The sequence below is a fragment of the Netta rufina genome (assembly GCF_964035555.1).
Source record: "Netta rufina genome assembly, chromosome: 8".
Classification (NCBI taxonomy): Eukaryota; Metazoa; Chordata; class Aves; order Anseriformes; family Anatidae; genus Netta; species Netta rufina.
Window position 1 is genome coordinate 22,024,747 of NC_140131.1, and position 18,120 is coordinate 22,042,866.

The 18,120-nt window shown below is 39.8% G+C and overlaps 1 protein-coding gene across 2 annotated transcripts; it reads left to right on the forward strand.

Moving 5' to 3' along the window:
- The first annotated feature begins 14,091 nt into the window (after positions 1-14,091).
- On the forward strand, positions 14,092-18,120 carry LOC311212014 (14 kDa phosphohistidine phosphatase-like). 2 transcript variants are annotated; one of them, XM_084291109.1, is made up of 4 exons: positions 14,092-14,464; positions 14,857-14,981; positions 17,176-17,306; positions 17,789-18,120. In XM_084291109.1, exons 1-3 carry the CDS (start codon positions 14,335-14,337, stop codon positions 17,266-17,268), a joined length of 348 nt encoding a protein of 115 aa, XP_084147235.1. In that variant the 5' UTR covers positions 14,092-14,334; the 3' UTR covers positions 17,269-17,306; positions 17,789-18,120. The 2 variants fall into 2 exon arrangements, with proteins under 2 accessions (XP_084147235.1, XP_084147234.1); XM_084291108.1 differs by lacking the exon at positions 17,789-18,120 and having other exon boundaries at positions 14,093-14,464; positions 17,176-17,367.

Sequence of the window (18,120 nt, forward strand, 5' to 3'; positions counted from 1 at the left end):
AGTTAGCATCAGGTCAGAACTGATTTCTTTAGCCTCAGCTGCTCATCTGGAAATTGGGAATGAAAACACTTCTTGTCTGCCAACCTGTCTGTCAGTGTTCTTCAGACTGTAAACTCTAACAGACTGGTACTCTTAATGCATCTGTACAGTATATCACACAGCAGGGCAAAATTCCATGGGGTTTGTGTTATCCTAACACTATTATAGTAATAATAATAAGTTGTGATAGAACAGCTATTTTCTTCTCCTAAAATATTAATCAGGTGTTAAGATGTAGACACAGAAGAATTATAGACAATTCCAGAGAAGTTCCTGTCCCCTCCAGAGCCAGAAGAGGGAAAAATAATTCACCTCTTCCTGGAGATTCACTTTTTCAAACTGTGTTACAAGCTTCCTACTGGTAAATGCTCAACCTTCTCATGGCAGAGGCTCTGAAGTTGAGTTGAAGAAACTGCATCAGAATCGCTTTACCAGTGGAATCTCCAGAGGAAGGAAGAGAGGGTTTCACAGTTTACAATAGTCTTCCTTCACAAGGACTGTCTGGGACTGAGTGTCTGCAGCAGATAAAGACAAAAAAAAAAAAAAAACACAATGCAAGCCTAAAAGCAATATGCCTGTAATAACTCCAGCCTAAAAAAAGACTGCCTCTTTTTGTTGGCAGTGTTTCACTGTGCAACACTGACTTGGGGCTCTTTTTGGTTTTTCCCAGGGAATTCTGCTACCCACTGATTATATTTTTAATCTCCTTTTAATGTAATGGAAGGCAAATACAAACAAAAATTTTCAGGAAAAAAAAGCATGAAAAGCATTTAAAGGCATACAACTCAGAGGTCTAAGTCTCGTTAAATTTAAAGGTACTTAAAAATTTCAACTCCATTGTTGTTCGGGAAGACTGGGATTTCTGTGAGCTAAAGATCATACTGAAACCTAAGATACACAGGTGTTTCAGGAAAAATGTACCTCTGACACAGTTGTCTAGTTTAAACTGCAGGTATTCAAGCTAGAAATGCTATCCAGCCTGCCTCTTAACTGGTTTCTATATTACAGATTTATTTTCTTTTCATCATTTTTTCACGCTTGCATTTTTTCTTCCTTTGGCAACTAATTCGAGAACACAATAAAGAACTTCATTTCTTGTACTGCACTGAGCTGGTTGCAGTTGTCTGCTCCCAACTCGTCCTAAAAAAATGCTCAACACTTCTTGCTCTTATACACACCAGACCTTCATTTCCACAAGTGAAAGCCTAGCTTCTTCAAAGTGAAGGGGAATACTCCAGATCACCTCATTTCTGTTACAGATAGAAGCGTCTATCAAGGATTATCTAATGACAGCTGATTTTCTAGTAGGAAAGCTTAGCTGATAACCCAGCATGGGACAAAAAGGCAAGGAAAGGCTATATACACATATTAGGAATAAGAGTAACTAAAACCATTTGGGTCTGCTATTTAAAGAGAGAGCCATTGACAGAGAACACAACAAATTTCATTTCTTTCTGTACAGAGAAAGGTTAGCAGATCCTCACTACAATAGTGTTGTGTACTGGGAAAAGAGAACAAGTCAGAGTATGGCAAGACTGGAGTGAAGGCTACATTTGTTGTGTACAATCAAATTAGTGTTCAAGGATCCAACGAAGCTTTCTCCAAACCCTCAGTAATTACCTTAGAGCATGTGGAAAGGTGTCAGATGGCTGGTGAAAAGCAAGGATTGCCTCTCTACACCTGGAAGTTAATTACAAGTCAGGTTCTCCACACAAGCAACTAGAAAGATACTAGAACTTCACTGGAGAAATATTAAAGAAACCTGAAAAATCAGCAAAAGGATACTAAGATCTGCCAATAATAAATCAATCATATCAATTTTCTTGACAGCTATCTAGTTTTGTTTGTAGTTCAAGGCTACAAAACAAAAACAAGCAGTGTGCTATATATTGCTGTAATCAAAACACTTAATACTGTCCCAAGAGGCATTCTTACAAGCAAGTGACACAGGGCTAGCTGAAATTATCATAAAATGAGCATGCAAGGCATTTAACCACTACTTGAAGGGCAGTTTTTCAAAGATCACTGTCAGTCTCAGGACTGTACAAACGAGCCATGCAAGGGCTTAAGCTGACCTTAACATGACCTAATGTGCACTGGATTGCAAAATATCATCTAAAATACTCAAATTTTGCAGACACTGAGCTTTGAGGAATTGCAAGGGTTCCAAAGGACTAGTGTAGGCTTCAGGATGATTTGACAAATTAGAGACATGATCTGAATAAAATGATGAGACTCAATAGAAAAAAACAAAACAAAACACTATTTTCAAAAACCAACAAAAAATAGCAGCAAACTCAGAAATCACTGGCTAGACAGGAACATTGTAGAAAAAGAACTAGTGTTATAACAGCTCACAAACAACATAAAACAAACTTAACAATTTGTTGTCATTTTTAAAGACAGGAAATGCTGTTCTGGTATGTAACAAGAAGAATGTTTTAAGGCAAATATTGCAATTAATCCATCCAATCTGCCATTGCCAAATCTTAACTGGGGTATTGCACCTGATCTTACAAACTGCAGTTTTAAGAAGGTACAGGCAGATAACATACAGTCAAATCCTTAGCAAGACAGATGACATGTTTATGACATGAGCAAAGTTTTATTTATTCTCATATAGAAGAGAATTGATGACCATCTCATACACTCCTGATACCCTGCATTATATTCAAACAAAAAAAGTTTTAAAATTAATTTACTGATTTTATTTCTTACACACATCCTCATTTTGCTTGCTTCCCTGACAACACATGCATACGCTTGCTCGCTGTAAAAACTGAAGAGAGTTAACCATTATAACATCTCCAGCCAAAAAAAAAAAAAAAGAAGAAGAATAGATTAAAAGTCTACATGATCTTCTACAACCTACAAGGTATTTTAGAGTGCTTAGGAGGAATGCAATGAACATTTCTTTAAGTCCACTGGTATATAACAAGTAGTGGTTGGATTAATTTGCCATGATAAAGTTTTAAAGGAAATTTTTCTAAATGCCAAGGCCATGCAGTGCTAGAACAGCTCTTTGTAGAGACTAGCTTTCCTTTGGAGATTTAAGTCCTGGTTTGAGAAAATGTTGTATCTTTATCAATAGCTTATGGAAATGGGAGGCAATGAGAAATTTTAAATGATTGAAATTCTTAATTGAACTCGCTAGAATAACAAAAATAAGACAAATACAGGATATGGTAAGTTGTTAGATAACATGAGTGTATACGTGTATGTATATACATATAAAAAGAGACAGACGTTTGCCATGTTTTGTTTAAAGAACAGCTCTTTACCTATATTAAAAGATTACACCTGCATTTACACATTTCTAAGTCACTATTTCTTTTAAAAGAATCAGTGAAGCTTTTATGCCAGACAAAAACAATTAAATACCTCTGTGAGTAACCCAGTTCCATCTCTCTAAAGTAGGCATATTTGCCATTCAACTATGAAAAAATCTGATAAGTATTTATTTCAAAATAGTTTGTAAAGCAGATATTTTTCCTGTGGCAAAGAGCTGTAAAACCTGAAATTTTGAAGTCACAGAAAAAACTCCAATTTTACCCACAGCAATATTCTGTAGAAGAGGAAGAATAAGAGCCGTAGCCAGCCTTGAAGGGAAAAGGAGTTGTGGAGCCAGTACTGAAGGTGCTTCCTGTTTGGACAGGAGCTTGAAACACTAATTCTTTAAAAATTCTGAGACAAAAGATACAATACACAAGTTTTCCCTGAGGTCTTGATGGGAAAAGATAATTTCCAAAGACATACTCATCCCTCAGCCTCTGTCTCATTAAGTGTGAATAAGGCAGGTAATACAACTGCTACAAAAGCTGGAATTTCTCAGGCTTCCTAAGACAGTCTCCACTCTGTCTGGAGCAAAACCCCAGGAGACAGAAAATCTTATCTCCACTTGTCATTTCAGGAACTCTCCAATGTGACTCACATGCTCAATTTCCTCTAGATAGGCCAAAATTCACATTCAGTAATCTAACTCGAGTCCAGGGATCACTTGCACTGGCAAGGTGTGATTCAGAGCATTGAACATGAAAATACACAAAGGAACAGAGGAAAGTTTGGTGAGTGGCAGCGCCTCCTCACACCTTGAATTAAGATCAAAGTGGGGCTAGGCTTAACTTCTAGAGCTTGATTGCCTGCAGTTGCAGATGGAGCTGACACCACCGCAAGCCTGATTATTTCTAGAGCTCTACTGTTGGATTCCATGGCAGTGGCTCGGAGCCTCACCACCCTCCAAGCACATGGAAGGAAGAAAAACTATATGATCCACACGTAAACATTCATTTTACTGCCCAGCTCCATTTCACACTCCCATGCTCTCAACAGAGCCTTTAATATCCAAGTCTGAAGTAAAAAAACTAACATTTTTCTCTAACAAAATAAGGACTCCCCAACCCTTGGTGCACATTATTTCTTTTTTTTTTCTTTCTTTTCTTCATCAATAGGCATTTATTCATCCTTTATAATCACGTATGATTGCAATTGATAGAGTCTGGTTCTTTATAATCAGAAATGATTACTTTCATAATAGGTGTTGGAACAACAGAAAGTGAAAGGATTATTATTTATCACCTCTAAAACAATACTGGACCTGAAAGCAACATTACTTGAAGTGGTTAAGAGTTCAGTTTATTTGTGTTTCTTCTAAGTGAAGAAAATCCACGTTAGACCAACTGCACAAACTACAGAAAAGAAGATACTCAATCATCAAAACAGAATGAAAGGTTCGGGTTCATACCTACCTAAAAATAAGTTAAGAGTCCAGTTGCTCTATACTCTATAGACTCAAAGACTAAGGTATATCTAAAAGATAAGTCAAAGGAGCTCCATTCTGCCTCCATTAATAAAAATGAGAGCAAATATACTTGCTTAGATGCTTAAAGCAATGGCAATGGAATCCAGAACAAACTTTACAGTATTCTAATAATTTCATCTCCTATTCAGGTTGCAGAATTACCTAGCAATTATACTAAATAAACTCAAGCCACCAATGCTATAGGCTTATATCTGTCTTCTAAGATAGGATTTAATTGTCCTCCCCTGAAATAAACAGTTTACATGCACTCTTGAAGGCATTTCCTAGACTTAAGACAAGCAATCAGAATCCACTCCCATGTATACAAAACTACTTCCTGAACTTGGCACTCATTGAATGCCAGAATTTGGGAAAACAGCTATTCTTTCCCTTACTCCATATGCCAATGTCCCTCCTCTCAAAGGAGAACTATTGCTATAGCTAAACCTGCCCACAGACACGAACATTAGTAAGTCACCACAAGAAATAACCTTTTTTTTTTTTTTTCCAATCAATCCATATCCAGAATCCTGCTACATTCCCATTCATCTTCTCTTCATCATTCCAATTTTTACCTCTGACCTAGGTAGCCCCTAACACCACGACTAAGGAGGGACATAATTTCCCTCTTGGGCACCTCTAGCACTAAACCCATCATTCAAAATATTCTCTTCTCTCTGCTCCATAAATCCAAGTATGAGTTTACCTTGAAGAAAATGAGCTGCAGCTGAAATGCTTTTATAGTCAGGTTGTTATAGGTTATAGAAATTAACTTGGATCAATTAAATAGCTCATTCACACTGATCATCCCTACAGGCCACAAATTAACAGCTGGGATTCTACGACCATCATCTGCACACTGTGCTTCCATCGTGCCCCCACCACATGGTGCAGGGCATGGGCACTAAGGGCAGGGAGGGACAACTGAAGGACAGAAAGCCCCAAAAGACAAATCCAGCAGATTGTTTTCACAGAGCAAGTGAATTCTACATGTGGTTGTGTGCTGTTTATGACTGTTCAAAATGGAAAAAACTAACAATCCTATGACAGGCAGGTGATACTTAAGGGCATTTAGGAGAACTAGGTGAACAATACCTCCTGGTAGGACACTAGACTGTCCAAACAGTAGAAATATTGCATCAGGTCCCCTCTAAAGAATTATCTTCCCAGGTGCCAAGTAGAAGATTGTGTATAAGACCAGGGAAGCAGCAGCTAGGAAAGCTCAGAAAGAATGTGAGGGACTCGTTAGAATTGGCAGGTAAGCAAAGAAGGTGATCAGGAGTCTTCTGAATACAAATGGATAAAGCTGGTACAAAACCCAAGTGGATACAAACCACTTTTTTGCAAGTAAACGTAGACTGGAAATTAGGAGGGAATTTCTAGCCAGCAGAGCAATGAGGTTAGAGAACAGCCTCCTGTGAGCAGAACAAAAAGGACGAAGGTTTTGGTGCAGATGTTGTTTCATTTCTGAAAGGGACAGTAACAAGAGCATTATCCATGAAAGTAAAGTAGGAAAGATTCAGCGGGCAGCCCATATTCTCCTGCATCCTGGAGGTGGCTTTGGATTCTCCAGTACACAAACCAATACCCCGGCTCCTGAACTGACTACACATACACATATCCAGAAGATGTTAATACAAAGAGAGAATGTCATTATCCTCCATTTGTTCTGGCTTTTGGTGCCAATCTGGGGAGCTGTTAACCAGCAGATGTGAAGAAAACTTTTCATTCAAAGCCTCTTAAAACAATTGGGCCAAGCAGCAAAGCAGACCTGTGGTCCTAAGACGACCACGACACACACAGTGTGCAACAGGATTTCATTTGCATCAGTATCAGGCATTCTTCTGCTCCATGCAAGTGCATGCTCTCATTCCATGATAAAGTATTTGCAAGTACTGCTGAAAGTTACCCTCATTTTATTTTCTCTCTCATGTGAGAGTTACATGCAATGGAAATCACCTACTTCAAAATTCTTCTTAATACTTTCCTGTAATACAACAACAGGCCAAACATATCCTTACATCTTGTGCCCTACTGTCAAAGACCTCAATAAAAGGAAAAATTTATAAAGCTGGAGTCCAAACTGATTGCTTCCCTTTTCCTGATTCTGGTAACCTGGATTTGCCTAATGGCTCGAGAGAAGCCCATGATAAGCTCCTTGGTTTCACTGCAACACAATGTATGCTTAGCACATTTGTATAACACTAATGCTTCTTGTCTAGTCAGTTACCATTCAGAGGCTGAAGACCAAAATAAACAAGGCTGTTTTGTCATTAAAATACTCCTGGCTAACAGGGCTGTGTTTGTTTAGGTGTTTTTTATTTTATTTTATTTTATTTTTTTCCTATTTGAATGAAATGCTACATTTGATATTAAAATGTAATTTACTGTCTTGCTTTTAAGATGTGCAAGTTAACTAGGATAGTCTGGGTGCTACTGAAAGCAAGCTAGAAATAACAGGTTTGAGACCTACACAATAAATGGATCCTCTTTTTTTTTTTTTTCTTTTTGGCAGGATAAACCAGTGTCATCTGAACTCCACGTTTCTGCAGCCAGGTGGCTTCTGCTACCTGAACCAGTTCCACTACAGCTGACTTAAACATCTCCACATACAACTGCAGTACAGCCATGTCTTCTCTTCCTCATTCCTCACATCAATCCTCATTGATAAAGCAAGAAATACTTGTCAATTTTTAATAACAGTTTCTCAAAAGTTCCACTCAAAGACAAATCACCTTTGACTACAGATAAGAAAGCCTCATAAGCCTGTATGTATGCTAGTTGCATTCATTTTACCCAACATTTATCCTGTAATTTCTTGAAAACACATTTAAGACACTTTCTTTTGTTGTTTGCTCTTTTGAGCAGGTCTTTAGCACATTCTTCTGCTGTTAGGTCCAAGAGGGACACATAAATGGATACCTTAAAATTTTTTTTGAGAACTCATATCTGTTTTCAAACTACCATTTAATAAACACATGTAACAATCTAGCTAAGGAATATAGACTTGAGATAAAGTTGCTGTATTGGATGTGTTAAGCTGGTGAACACACCAGCGCAAAGTTGAGGACACTGCACCCACCAGTGGTAAACTCCTCCACGGTTCCTTGAAGACTGCTTGTCCACTTCAGTGGTAGAAGAAAATGTTAAGCTGTGGACAAAAGATTCAGAAAGAGCACTCAGTAACCATCCATGTTTCCTGAACAAAGCAATTTTCCCTTGGGGCAGCTGGGGAAGAAAAATGATTCTAGGGAGTTACTATAGAAAGACACAAACATTGCAGCCTTTGTGGCACCACAAAGCCCAGCAGGAGTGCCATTAAGTGTGACAAGAATGTGTTTGTCCTTTGCCATTAGTTTCCATCGTGAAATATTTCACTCAATATGCAGGAACCCAATCCCTCAGCAGGAACGCTACCAGTGTTCCTATTGTCTACCTGTTCAGCTTTTACACCATACTCATGAACATGGTATTTTTTATTTTTCCCCATCTCTGCATGTGCTGGAATATATAACCAACCTTAACCAAGTTCAGATGTAGTAGTTGAACCAGTAAATTGGCTTGGATATCCCAGATTCAGTAGGATGACAGCGTAACCTCACGTGCTGTCACACTAAGACACAATCAACTACCGCAACATACACCGCAATATGGGCCCAAATCAAACCAGCATGTGAAGAGGTGAATTTTACAGGGGTTTGGAGACAACAGGAAAGACATACACAGGAACAGCCTCACTTTACAGTCATTTGGGTCCAATCCAAGGCCTGCAAACCATAATGGAAAACAAGCCAGCATGTAACCCAGATGAGAAAGAGTGTTGGCAACATTTGCTCTTATGATCTGGCTAGAGCTAAACACAAAAAATACCCATTACACTACCTTAATTATTGCCGCACTGGTTTACTGTAATCTAGTTTGAGATGTTTATTATTTTTTTTTCCTCAGAACAATGGTTTTATGACAAGAGAGTAAAGACACATGTCACTTAGCCAAATAAGTAAGAACAAAGTCTTCACTTTTCAGAAAAGAGTGCCGAACTCTGTGCCACAATTAGTTATGAGCACACCCACCCCGAAAGGAAAGTCCCTCTCTGCAGGAGTCAGGCTGTCTCTGGTCTGAGACCCCTGTTGCCCCATGCCATCCTCTGTTTACTCCTGAGGCCTACAAAGTGACGCACTAAAAATTACCGCCAACAACAGGGGGGTTTTGTCGTTGGCCTGGACGCCAGCAGGAAGCTGCGGTACCCCAGCAGGGCATAGGAAACTACTTTTGGACAAGGAGGGTGCTTTCAGAGGCAAAACCATTAACAAGCACATAACAAAGGTCAGTTTTGCCTGTTACTACTCAAACGCACGTCAGGTCAAGGCCAGATGCCCATTCTCTTTGTTAAGAGAGCTTAGCCTGTTGGAAGCACGGTGTTAAGTATTTCCATTGCCATCCTTGCCCTTGCTCATCAACTCTACCATTGTTTGTTGCTAGCTCCTTCCATGTATCACAGCTGAAATGGGGCAATCAAGCTTTCCACAGCCAAGACTGTACAACAGGCTTCTATGCTCAAGGGAATTAAATATCTTATTCCAGCTAAAAATAGAAAGGTGAGGTTCATTCAAACAAGCAATCTCTGCAAAGCCTTCTAAGGCACTAACTTCAACAGAAAGAAAAACTAGAATACCAAATACCATGCTAGAATAGTAGACAAAATAATTAAGAAACAATTTATATGTACAGAAGCTACCAAAACAAGAACAAAGCTTTGAGATTGACTGAAACAAGCCTAAAAAGCTACTAATACCATAGCCTAACAGAGGCCTTGCTAGTGGATTGGACTAATCAGAACAAAACAAGTTTAAGCAGCCACTATATCAGCTTTACAACACTCTCTCAGTCTCCTGACGTTAAAGGGCACCTCACCCAGCCACAGCTTTTGTCATTTTCCCTGCCTGACTTGGAATATGCATGACAGCTGAGACGGTAGGATTGGGTTCCTATTTATAGCCCTCCCTCACCTCTACCCTCTCTAAGGTATAGATGGTAGCAGCCTAGCTTATTTTATCAGGGCTTTGTTTTTGCTCACAGTATTGATGGTAGTCTGCACCTAAAAAGGTAGCATCTGAAATAGTAAAATGTTAAGATTTAAGGCAGCCAACAAAGCAGGTAAGTAATCTTCCCTGATTAGGAACCAAACAACCAGGCTTATGTAATGTGTTGCTTTCATTGTATTATGTAGTTAAGCTACTATACATCTAAAAGTTAACGTTAATAATGACTTGCTAGCTTTATATATTCATATGTTACTTCAAAGGTGTAGTCATGCTGAAACTTGTTTATAGAAGTAGTCTAAAACTTTTAAAAAAGTTGTAGACTTTAAAACGTACATAGTACTGCTGTTCTGAGTAAGGACTATGCCCATATATCAGCACTGCAAGGAAATATGTGTTTTTTCCCTGTAGTTAACATAAACCTAATAATCAATAGGTTAATATTGATACTGTACAAGCTGGTTAAAGAAACTCTAACACTCAGTTTAGAGTTTCAGAAAGCAGGAATTCTTTTCTTGCAGTGCCAGGCACACAAGGGATCGCCGCACCTAGTGTGCGGGCTGAATTGCTCGACTGCAAAGGTTATATGCAAACAAAGTATACATATTCATTAAATTTCCAAGGAATAATCAGTGTATTCATATTTCCCAAGAGTCATTAAAACATGCAAATATCCTTCACACATACGCATTTGTTTCTGCTGATGGTCATCAATCCTCCCCACTGTGTTTGCATGTTGAACCCAATTCTTCCACATGCTCAGGCCATCTTCCTTTCTTATCTTCTTGTTTCAATTTAGGCATGTGTGCTGAGCTTAGCTGGTTATGCATCCAAAGGCATATGTACAGCACAAGTTCCTCACATCACGTACCGACGTGTCCTCCAGGCCTGGGTCCTCTTGCCCTCACTTTGAGGTACAAGTCTGTATTTCTTACATACGGTGGCCAGCAATAGCATTAATCCTAATCCACTTGGAGCTGGAAGGCCAGTATAATACTTCTTAAAAATTTTTGAGCATCCAGGTCATTGCTTAGCTACTGGATCCATTTTCTTGGAAAAGTATGCTGCTGCTCGCTTATATTCCCCCAAGTGTTGGGGCAGGACACTGAGGGCTACAGCCTGCCTTTCATAGGTGAACAGTTCAAAAGGCTTTTCTAAACTAGACAGCCCTAAAACCAGGGCTTTCATCAAGGCTCTTTTAAGCTGACTCAGCCTTTCATTGGTCCACTGAAGGGAGCCCCTTGGTAATTCCAAAAATTCATGTGAAGGTTTCACCATCGGTCTGTAATTAGTAATCCACATGTGGCACCATCCCACCATTCCCAGGAATCCTCTTAATTCATAAACATTTTGAGTTTCTGGGAGTTGGCACGTAGCTTCCTTTCAGTATTTAACTGTCCCTTTAAGATTTCAAAACCCTAAACATTGTACAATTTCTTGTGCAATTTGAGCCTTCTCCTTCCACACTGGATACCCACTGAGTCCAAGGAAATTTCATTGTCAGTTCCAGACATTCTTCCCAAGGGTTGCCAGCTAGTAGTATATTATCAACATATTGTCTTATTCCCTTTTTGTTGTCTCCATAATTCTAATAGTTTTTGCTAGCTAATCTCCAAAGATTGTTGGACTATTTTTAAATCCTTGTGGTAATACTGCAAAGTACATTGAGTTTTCCTTCCCATCTCCAGGTTCTCCCATTTGAAGGCAAAAAATTCCTGGCTCTCAGAATCAAGTGGGATGTAGAAAAAGGCATATTTTAAATCTAAAACTGTAAACCATCCCTGTTCTTCAGTGAGAGCAGTTAATAACGTATATGGATTTACTACCACAGGGTGAATATCTTGAACAATTTGATTCATTCCTCTCAGATCCTGGACTAACTTGTAAGATTTCCCATCAACTTTCTTAATGGGTAAAATTGGAGCATTATACTTAAATTCACACTCCCTCAACACCCCATATTCTAAAAATGTCCATATAAAAGGGACTAACCCAATTTTAGCTTCTAATTTTAAATGATATTGCTGCAAATCTTACCAGTGCTGATCCTGGCTTAAGATCTATCCTTATGGGTTCAGCCCTCTTTGATCTTCCTGGTATTTCTTCTGCCCAAGCAATGGGAATCACTGTGTCCTCAAATTCAACTGGGATTTCTCCTTCCCCTTGTTCAGTCTCCTGTAATAACATCATTGAAGCTTGGACAAATTTAGATTCAGGAATTAATACCTCTACTTCACCATTTTAAAACTTTATTTCAGCCACTAATTTTTCCAATAAGTCTTGACATATTAATGATTTTGGTGCACCTGACAGAAACAAAAACTGTTGTTACCCATTGTTTTCCAATTTAAAATTTTAAGGGTTTAAAGAAGGGTCTTGTTTCCAACTTTCCTGTCACACCAGTAATTCTTACAGTATCATATCCTAATTCATGTTTGTTTGTATTTAAAACCAAGTAAGTGGCCCCTGTATCAATTAAACATTCTGTATCAGTTTCATCTTCCTCCAGCTTAATTTCAACCAGAGGTTCTGCTGGGGATGTTTCCTCTGGTCCCCTTAGCTCTCTAGCTTCTACAGCTGCTATAGGAATATTTGATCCCTTGGGCCCATGTAGCAATGGACACTCATCTCCAGTGTCCCTTCTTCCTACAATAGGCACACTGAGTTCCTCCTATCGGGGGCCTCAGCAGTCCTTTACCATATTCTCTTCCTTGATAACCCCCTCTAAATCTACCTCCAGGTCCTCTTCAAGGATCATAAGTTTCTTCTAGCACAGCAATCAATCTAGCATTCCCTTTCTTTTTCTGTTAAATTAACCAAGCTGCATCAAATGATTTTCCCAAATCTCTAGCATCTGCCACCTGCAGCCAAAATTCAGACACCAAATCAAAACAGTTAGCCAAGCTGGGGACTCTAACCTCTTTTTCCTCAAACCAAATGGGGACTCTAATCCCAGTCCCTGTCCTAAACCTGCGTAGCTTTCGCTGGGTCTTATGGGCAGATACACAAATGTTTCAAAAGAATGCCTTTGTACTTACAAAACAGTGGTCTTTGCTCAGGGCCTCTTTGGTCTGGGGATCAGTGTCCTCTCCAAGAAACCCTCAGTGTTGGCTGAGGCTCCACGATCCCAGGAACGGTCGAGGCTTAAGAGCTGTGTCCCACCTGGGTTGCCAAAACTGATAGTGTACAAGCTGGTCAAAGAAACTCTCTAACGCTCGATTTGGAGTTTTAGAAAGCAGGTGCTCTTCTATTGCAGCGCGAGGTGCACAAGGGATCACTGCACCTAGTGTACGTGCTGAGTTGCTCAAATACAAAGATTATATGCAAACAAAATATACATATTCATTAGATTTCCAAGGAGTAATCAATGTATTCACATTATCTCCCCGAAGTCATTAAAACATGCAAATGTCCCTCACACATGCACATTTGTTTCTACTGGTGATCTTTTGGGGTCTTCTTGTGCTCACTGATGGTCTTCCTCACTGTGTTTGCTGGCTGAACCCAGTTCTTGTACAAGCTTGGGCCATTTTGCTTTCTTATCTTGTTGCTTCTTCAACTTAGGCACACGTATTGAGCTTAGCTGGTTACATCTCCAAAGCCATATGCACAGTGTAAGTTCTTCACCTCGTCTTCTTCTAACACATCCTCCAGACCAGGGTCCTCTCACCCTCATTTTGAGATACAAGCCTGTATTTTCTTACAGTTGAAGCTGGCTGAGTAATACAGAGTTTTTAAACTTCCTTCTATCTAACTAAACATAGCAAAGGTTAGACCTATCTGCTCATAAAACATTTTAAATTTTGCTCCATTGATGGGGGGAAGGAAAAAACATATGTCCTTTTGGTTTGGTATCAGATCTAATTTATTCCAGATACTTGTGACTTTACAGTGAAGCCGTGTGCTTACTTAACTCGGGTGGCACACATTAAAATGAGACGAACAGCTGGTAGGCTTGTCTTTTATCTAATGTGTGAACAGCAGCCTACAGAAGCTTGCAGTTCTCTTCTTTTTACCTCTGTTTTTCTGCAGAGGGTGAACAAAGCTCTGGCAGGTAGAAGGAAAATGGCGGCGTCCCACAGCCTGCCTGGAAGGGGAGCTTTTCCCCGGAGCTTTAAAACCCTTTAGGGTGCCTGCTTTTAGGAGGTTATTTTTAACCACAGTGCAATGCTGTCTGCCCATGTGGGCGTTATGCTACACAGCACTGAGCCCTCCTTCGGAGAAGCCAGCCCCGACACAGCCTTACCCCTCACGGGGCAAAAAAAACGGTAGCTAAGGAAGGGAATCGTTGAAAAGTGCAGCCCTCGGCCCTCCGAGGGCGAATCTGAAAGAATTTTTCCTCACAAACTGCTGGTGCAGGGCGGCCGCGCCGCCTTACGGCGCCCGGCAGCCGCCGCCGCCTGGGGGCGACCCTATGCGGGGCGCGTTGGGAGCTCTGCTTCTGCGGGCTCCGCCATGGCAGCGGTGCAGGAAGTGGAGATCGACCCCGAGGGCACCTTCAAGTACATCTTGGTGCGGCTGCAGCGGCCGGGAGGCGAGGGGCAGCGCCACATCGTGAGGGGCACCAAGGCGGCCGAGTTCCACAGTGGGTGACGGGCAGCGGGGGGGACGCGACTCATGGCGGGGCCGCGCCGCCCGCCTCAGCGCCCGGCCGCCTGCCTCAGCGCGGCCGCGGGCTTCCAGGCGAAGGAGAGCCCTTCCCTCAGCCCCTCAGGAGGCAAATAAAAAATGTGGGGGATGATCCATGGTCTCTGCTGCCATTTCCAAGCCCTACAAACCGTTAGCTGAGCGCGACGCGCTCCCCAAGTGATATAAACATGAGTGCAGCCTGCGCCTATCTAGAGAAACTGCCCTTTGCCTCACAGGCAAACGAAGGAAATGGGAGGAAAAATAGTTGAAAATAGCTGAAAATAAGAGTTCTAGAGTGCTTGATGCACAGCACAGCTTCTAATAGCTCTAACTGTTCTCCTTGTGCAGATCACATATTTGAAAAAGTGAATCCTGAAATGGAAAAGCTGGGATACGAATGCAAGTGCCTCGGAGGAGGGAAAATTGATCATAATAGCAAAGACAAGAAAATTAGGGTATTTGGGCTCTCTACAGTAAGTGCCTCTCCTGTATTCTGTCAAATCTTCTTGTTGTTCTGGGATTTTTGTTTTATAGCACGGTGGCTTTCAGCACTTTAAATCAGAGTGTAAACATTAACTGGGAAACTTGCCTGGCTTGCTTGTGGGGTAGGTTAGAAAAACATTGTTTTTAAAGGCAGGAGACCAAAACAAAAAGAACAGATAATGCTGAATGATGATTATAATCAAGGCTAAAAGTGGAAGTTAGCATTTCTTAACTCAGAATGTGTCAGGCTTAGAGCCAGAGTGGGAATGTTTGCAGCTGTAGGGTCCTGATCCAGCTGTAGAGTTGGCTGGCTGGAAAGCAGGACGCTTCTGTTCTGTGCAAGTTAAATTTCTTTGTGAAAAGACTTATTAAGTGGTAATAACTGCAAGTAAAGATTATAGGCTTTTAATGTAGACAAATCCAACGTGATTCTATTAAGTTAATACAAATTTTTATGGAAAGTGATGGCTACTTCACATGTGCTAACCTTAACATGATGAGCAGTCAAAGCTGGGCCTTGAATGTGTTAAAGTGTTTCTAAATGTTACTGCTGCTTTTGTTCCAAGATAACTCCTGCCACCTGGAATCATATGTTAAAAAAAATATTCCTTAAGATTTGTGTGCTGAGGGAAGGCAGTGGGTAATACTCTGTCGAGGTCTCTTGATTGTGGATGCCCTTTATAATTGCATTCTGGATGAGACTTTACACCTGCATTACTAAATAAGCTGCCAATTTAGTGTTAGAAGCAGCAATCAGATCTTGCTCTTGTAACCCAAAGTCTATGGAAAGTACCTTGTTTCTCTGTTTTTGGTACTTTGAGGCTTACAGATGAGCCCCAGGTGAAATAATTTTACTACCATGAGGGCTTCTGTTTGGTAGAGACGTGGAGATTCAGAAGACCTCAATAGTAGGCTATAGGTTTGTATATTAATTATTTTGATGCTTTTCTTCACTTGGAGATTTGCTGTCAGTCTCTAAAAACAGCACTATCTTAGTGTTTTATGAAAATCAGAGAAACTTCTTTTGAAGTAGATGATGTCCTGTTAATTTGCAAAGCTGAGTGGTGTCTTCAAAGTGGTTACCAAAGCAAGAGTGATCTATAGATCTGTGATGTAAAGCTGGAAGTATAAACCTGCAGTATTTTTTATATAGTTGTGTGTTCTGGTATTTTTGAAAAGCTTGGGTTTTGTAATGCATCAATTTAATCCTGTGCAGTTTTAACACTGGCTTACTTAAGTTGTTTCTTCTGAGGCAGAGTCAGTGATGAATAAGTATATTTTGTATGATAATGCAATCTTGAACTATTTTCAGTGTTCTGAGCTAAATGTTTCCTACTAAATATTACTGGAAAGTGACAGTAACTTCTAAATAACATTTTTTATCAGCAGACCACACTTGTGCAGTGAAGTCTTTTTGACAGGGGGAAAAACTATTAATCTGGATTTATTTCAGAATTATAGATAACTTCAGTCATTCAAGATGAGGAAAAGGCACTTTCTACCACATCTCTTAAATTTCAGTGCAGGACTAAAACTGATCAGTGATTTAAATGAGGCTTAAAAATGAGATGGGTCATCTGACCTTGCCTTAATTTGGAGTTTCAGTGGCAAAAAAAAAAAAAAAAAAAAGCACAATTAAAATTATGCTATTACCAACCAAGGAAAAATTACAAATACATAAAACATGGAAAGTGTGGTTTCTTTGGTGGCTAAAATAGTACTCAGATGTTCACACATATGGCTTCATGTTCTGTTTTCTTTCAGCTGAGCCAAATCAGATGCTCGTATGCTCATACATTGAAATAGGTCAATATACTCTGATTTAAAAAGAACATTCAGTAAATATTATGGTTGAGGGGTTGGGAGCATTTTAAAGCAATCTTTCTGCTGGAGAAATTACGGTGTAAAAAAAAAAGTGCAGCTTCTGTTACTGGAGATTGATTCATTTGTTTTCTACAAATTGGGGCGGAGGGAATTGGAGATGACAATAAAAAAAATAAAATCTGATATAAAATCTGATACTGCAAGAGCAACTCTTTTAGAGCCTGTGTTTATTTCTAATTTGTACTTGAGCTACTTGCAGTGTCAAACCACGTAACTGGATAATTTGTGTTGACAAGAACTCAATGGTCCTGTGGAGTTGCTTTCTGTACTTGTCTAATAAACTCTTGTTCTTTCTTGCAGGGCTATGGAAAAGCAGATCATTCAGTGACTGTAGAGATATTGAAAAAAGTGTATACAGATTATGAAATTACATGGTCAGATGACAAGAAATAAATTGGCTACTTACGAATGTGACATGCAGTTCAAAACTGGTAACTTTTTGAGTTGTATTTCAATAAAACTACACATCTGTATGCATGTTATAAATCTGGAGTAACTGGTCTCTGCTGTAATTTATAGCACTGTTAGAGATACCTGGGGATTACTTACTTTTCAAGTCATTCCTTTGTGCAAATTTTGCGGTTCTCAGCTTTTTTTCATGCTCCTTTTGACTTGCCACCTAATGAAACACTCCCACATCATCTTACCTCCAATTTTTCATCTCACTGATGCATTGGAGGGTATATCTGGATTTTGCCATCACCTTTAATGCCACAGGACCAAACCTCTGATCCTTTTGTCTGTGGTGTTTTCATTTTTTTTAAATTTTTCTTTCAATTTCTCTTCTGGCTGTTCAACTTTCTTCTTAACACTTATAAAAACTGAAGGGGGGGCAATAATGTAAGTTTTCTCATTCTGATTCTTCAGTACTTCTTTTACTCCTCATGAACGTAATGACTTTTTCCTTTTCTAGGACTATAATTACCAACCCAACCAGAACTGGTATACCTAGGCAGGGTCAGGGTTAATTTACGGGCACCTGTTTCCACCTGTTGAAGCAAGTTTTTGCCCTTCATTTGTGAAGATGCTGCAATTTTCACTTTGTTTCCTGTTGATCTTCTGTTGAATGCTGTTGTGGGTTTTCAAAGTAGTACCTTTTCTCTTGCTCACGCTGTTGACTTGCAGTCATCCGGAGATCTCTGTGTATAAATCCTGATTGCTGTGACCCTTATGCTTTTCTGACAGTATCTGTAGTCTCCAGTAGCATTTTCTTTTCAATGTGAAGAAACCAGAATGAAATGGGAG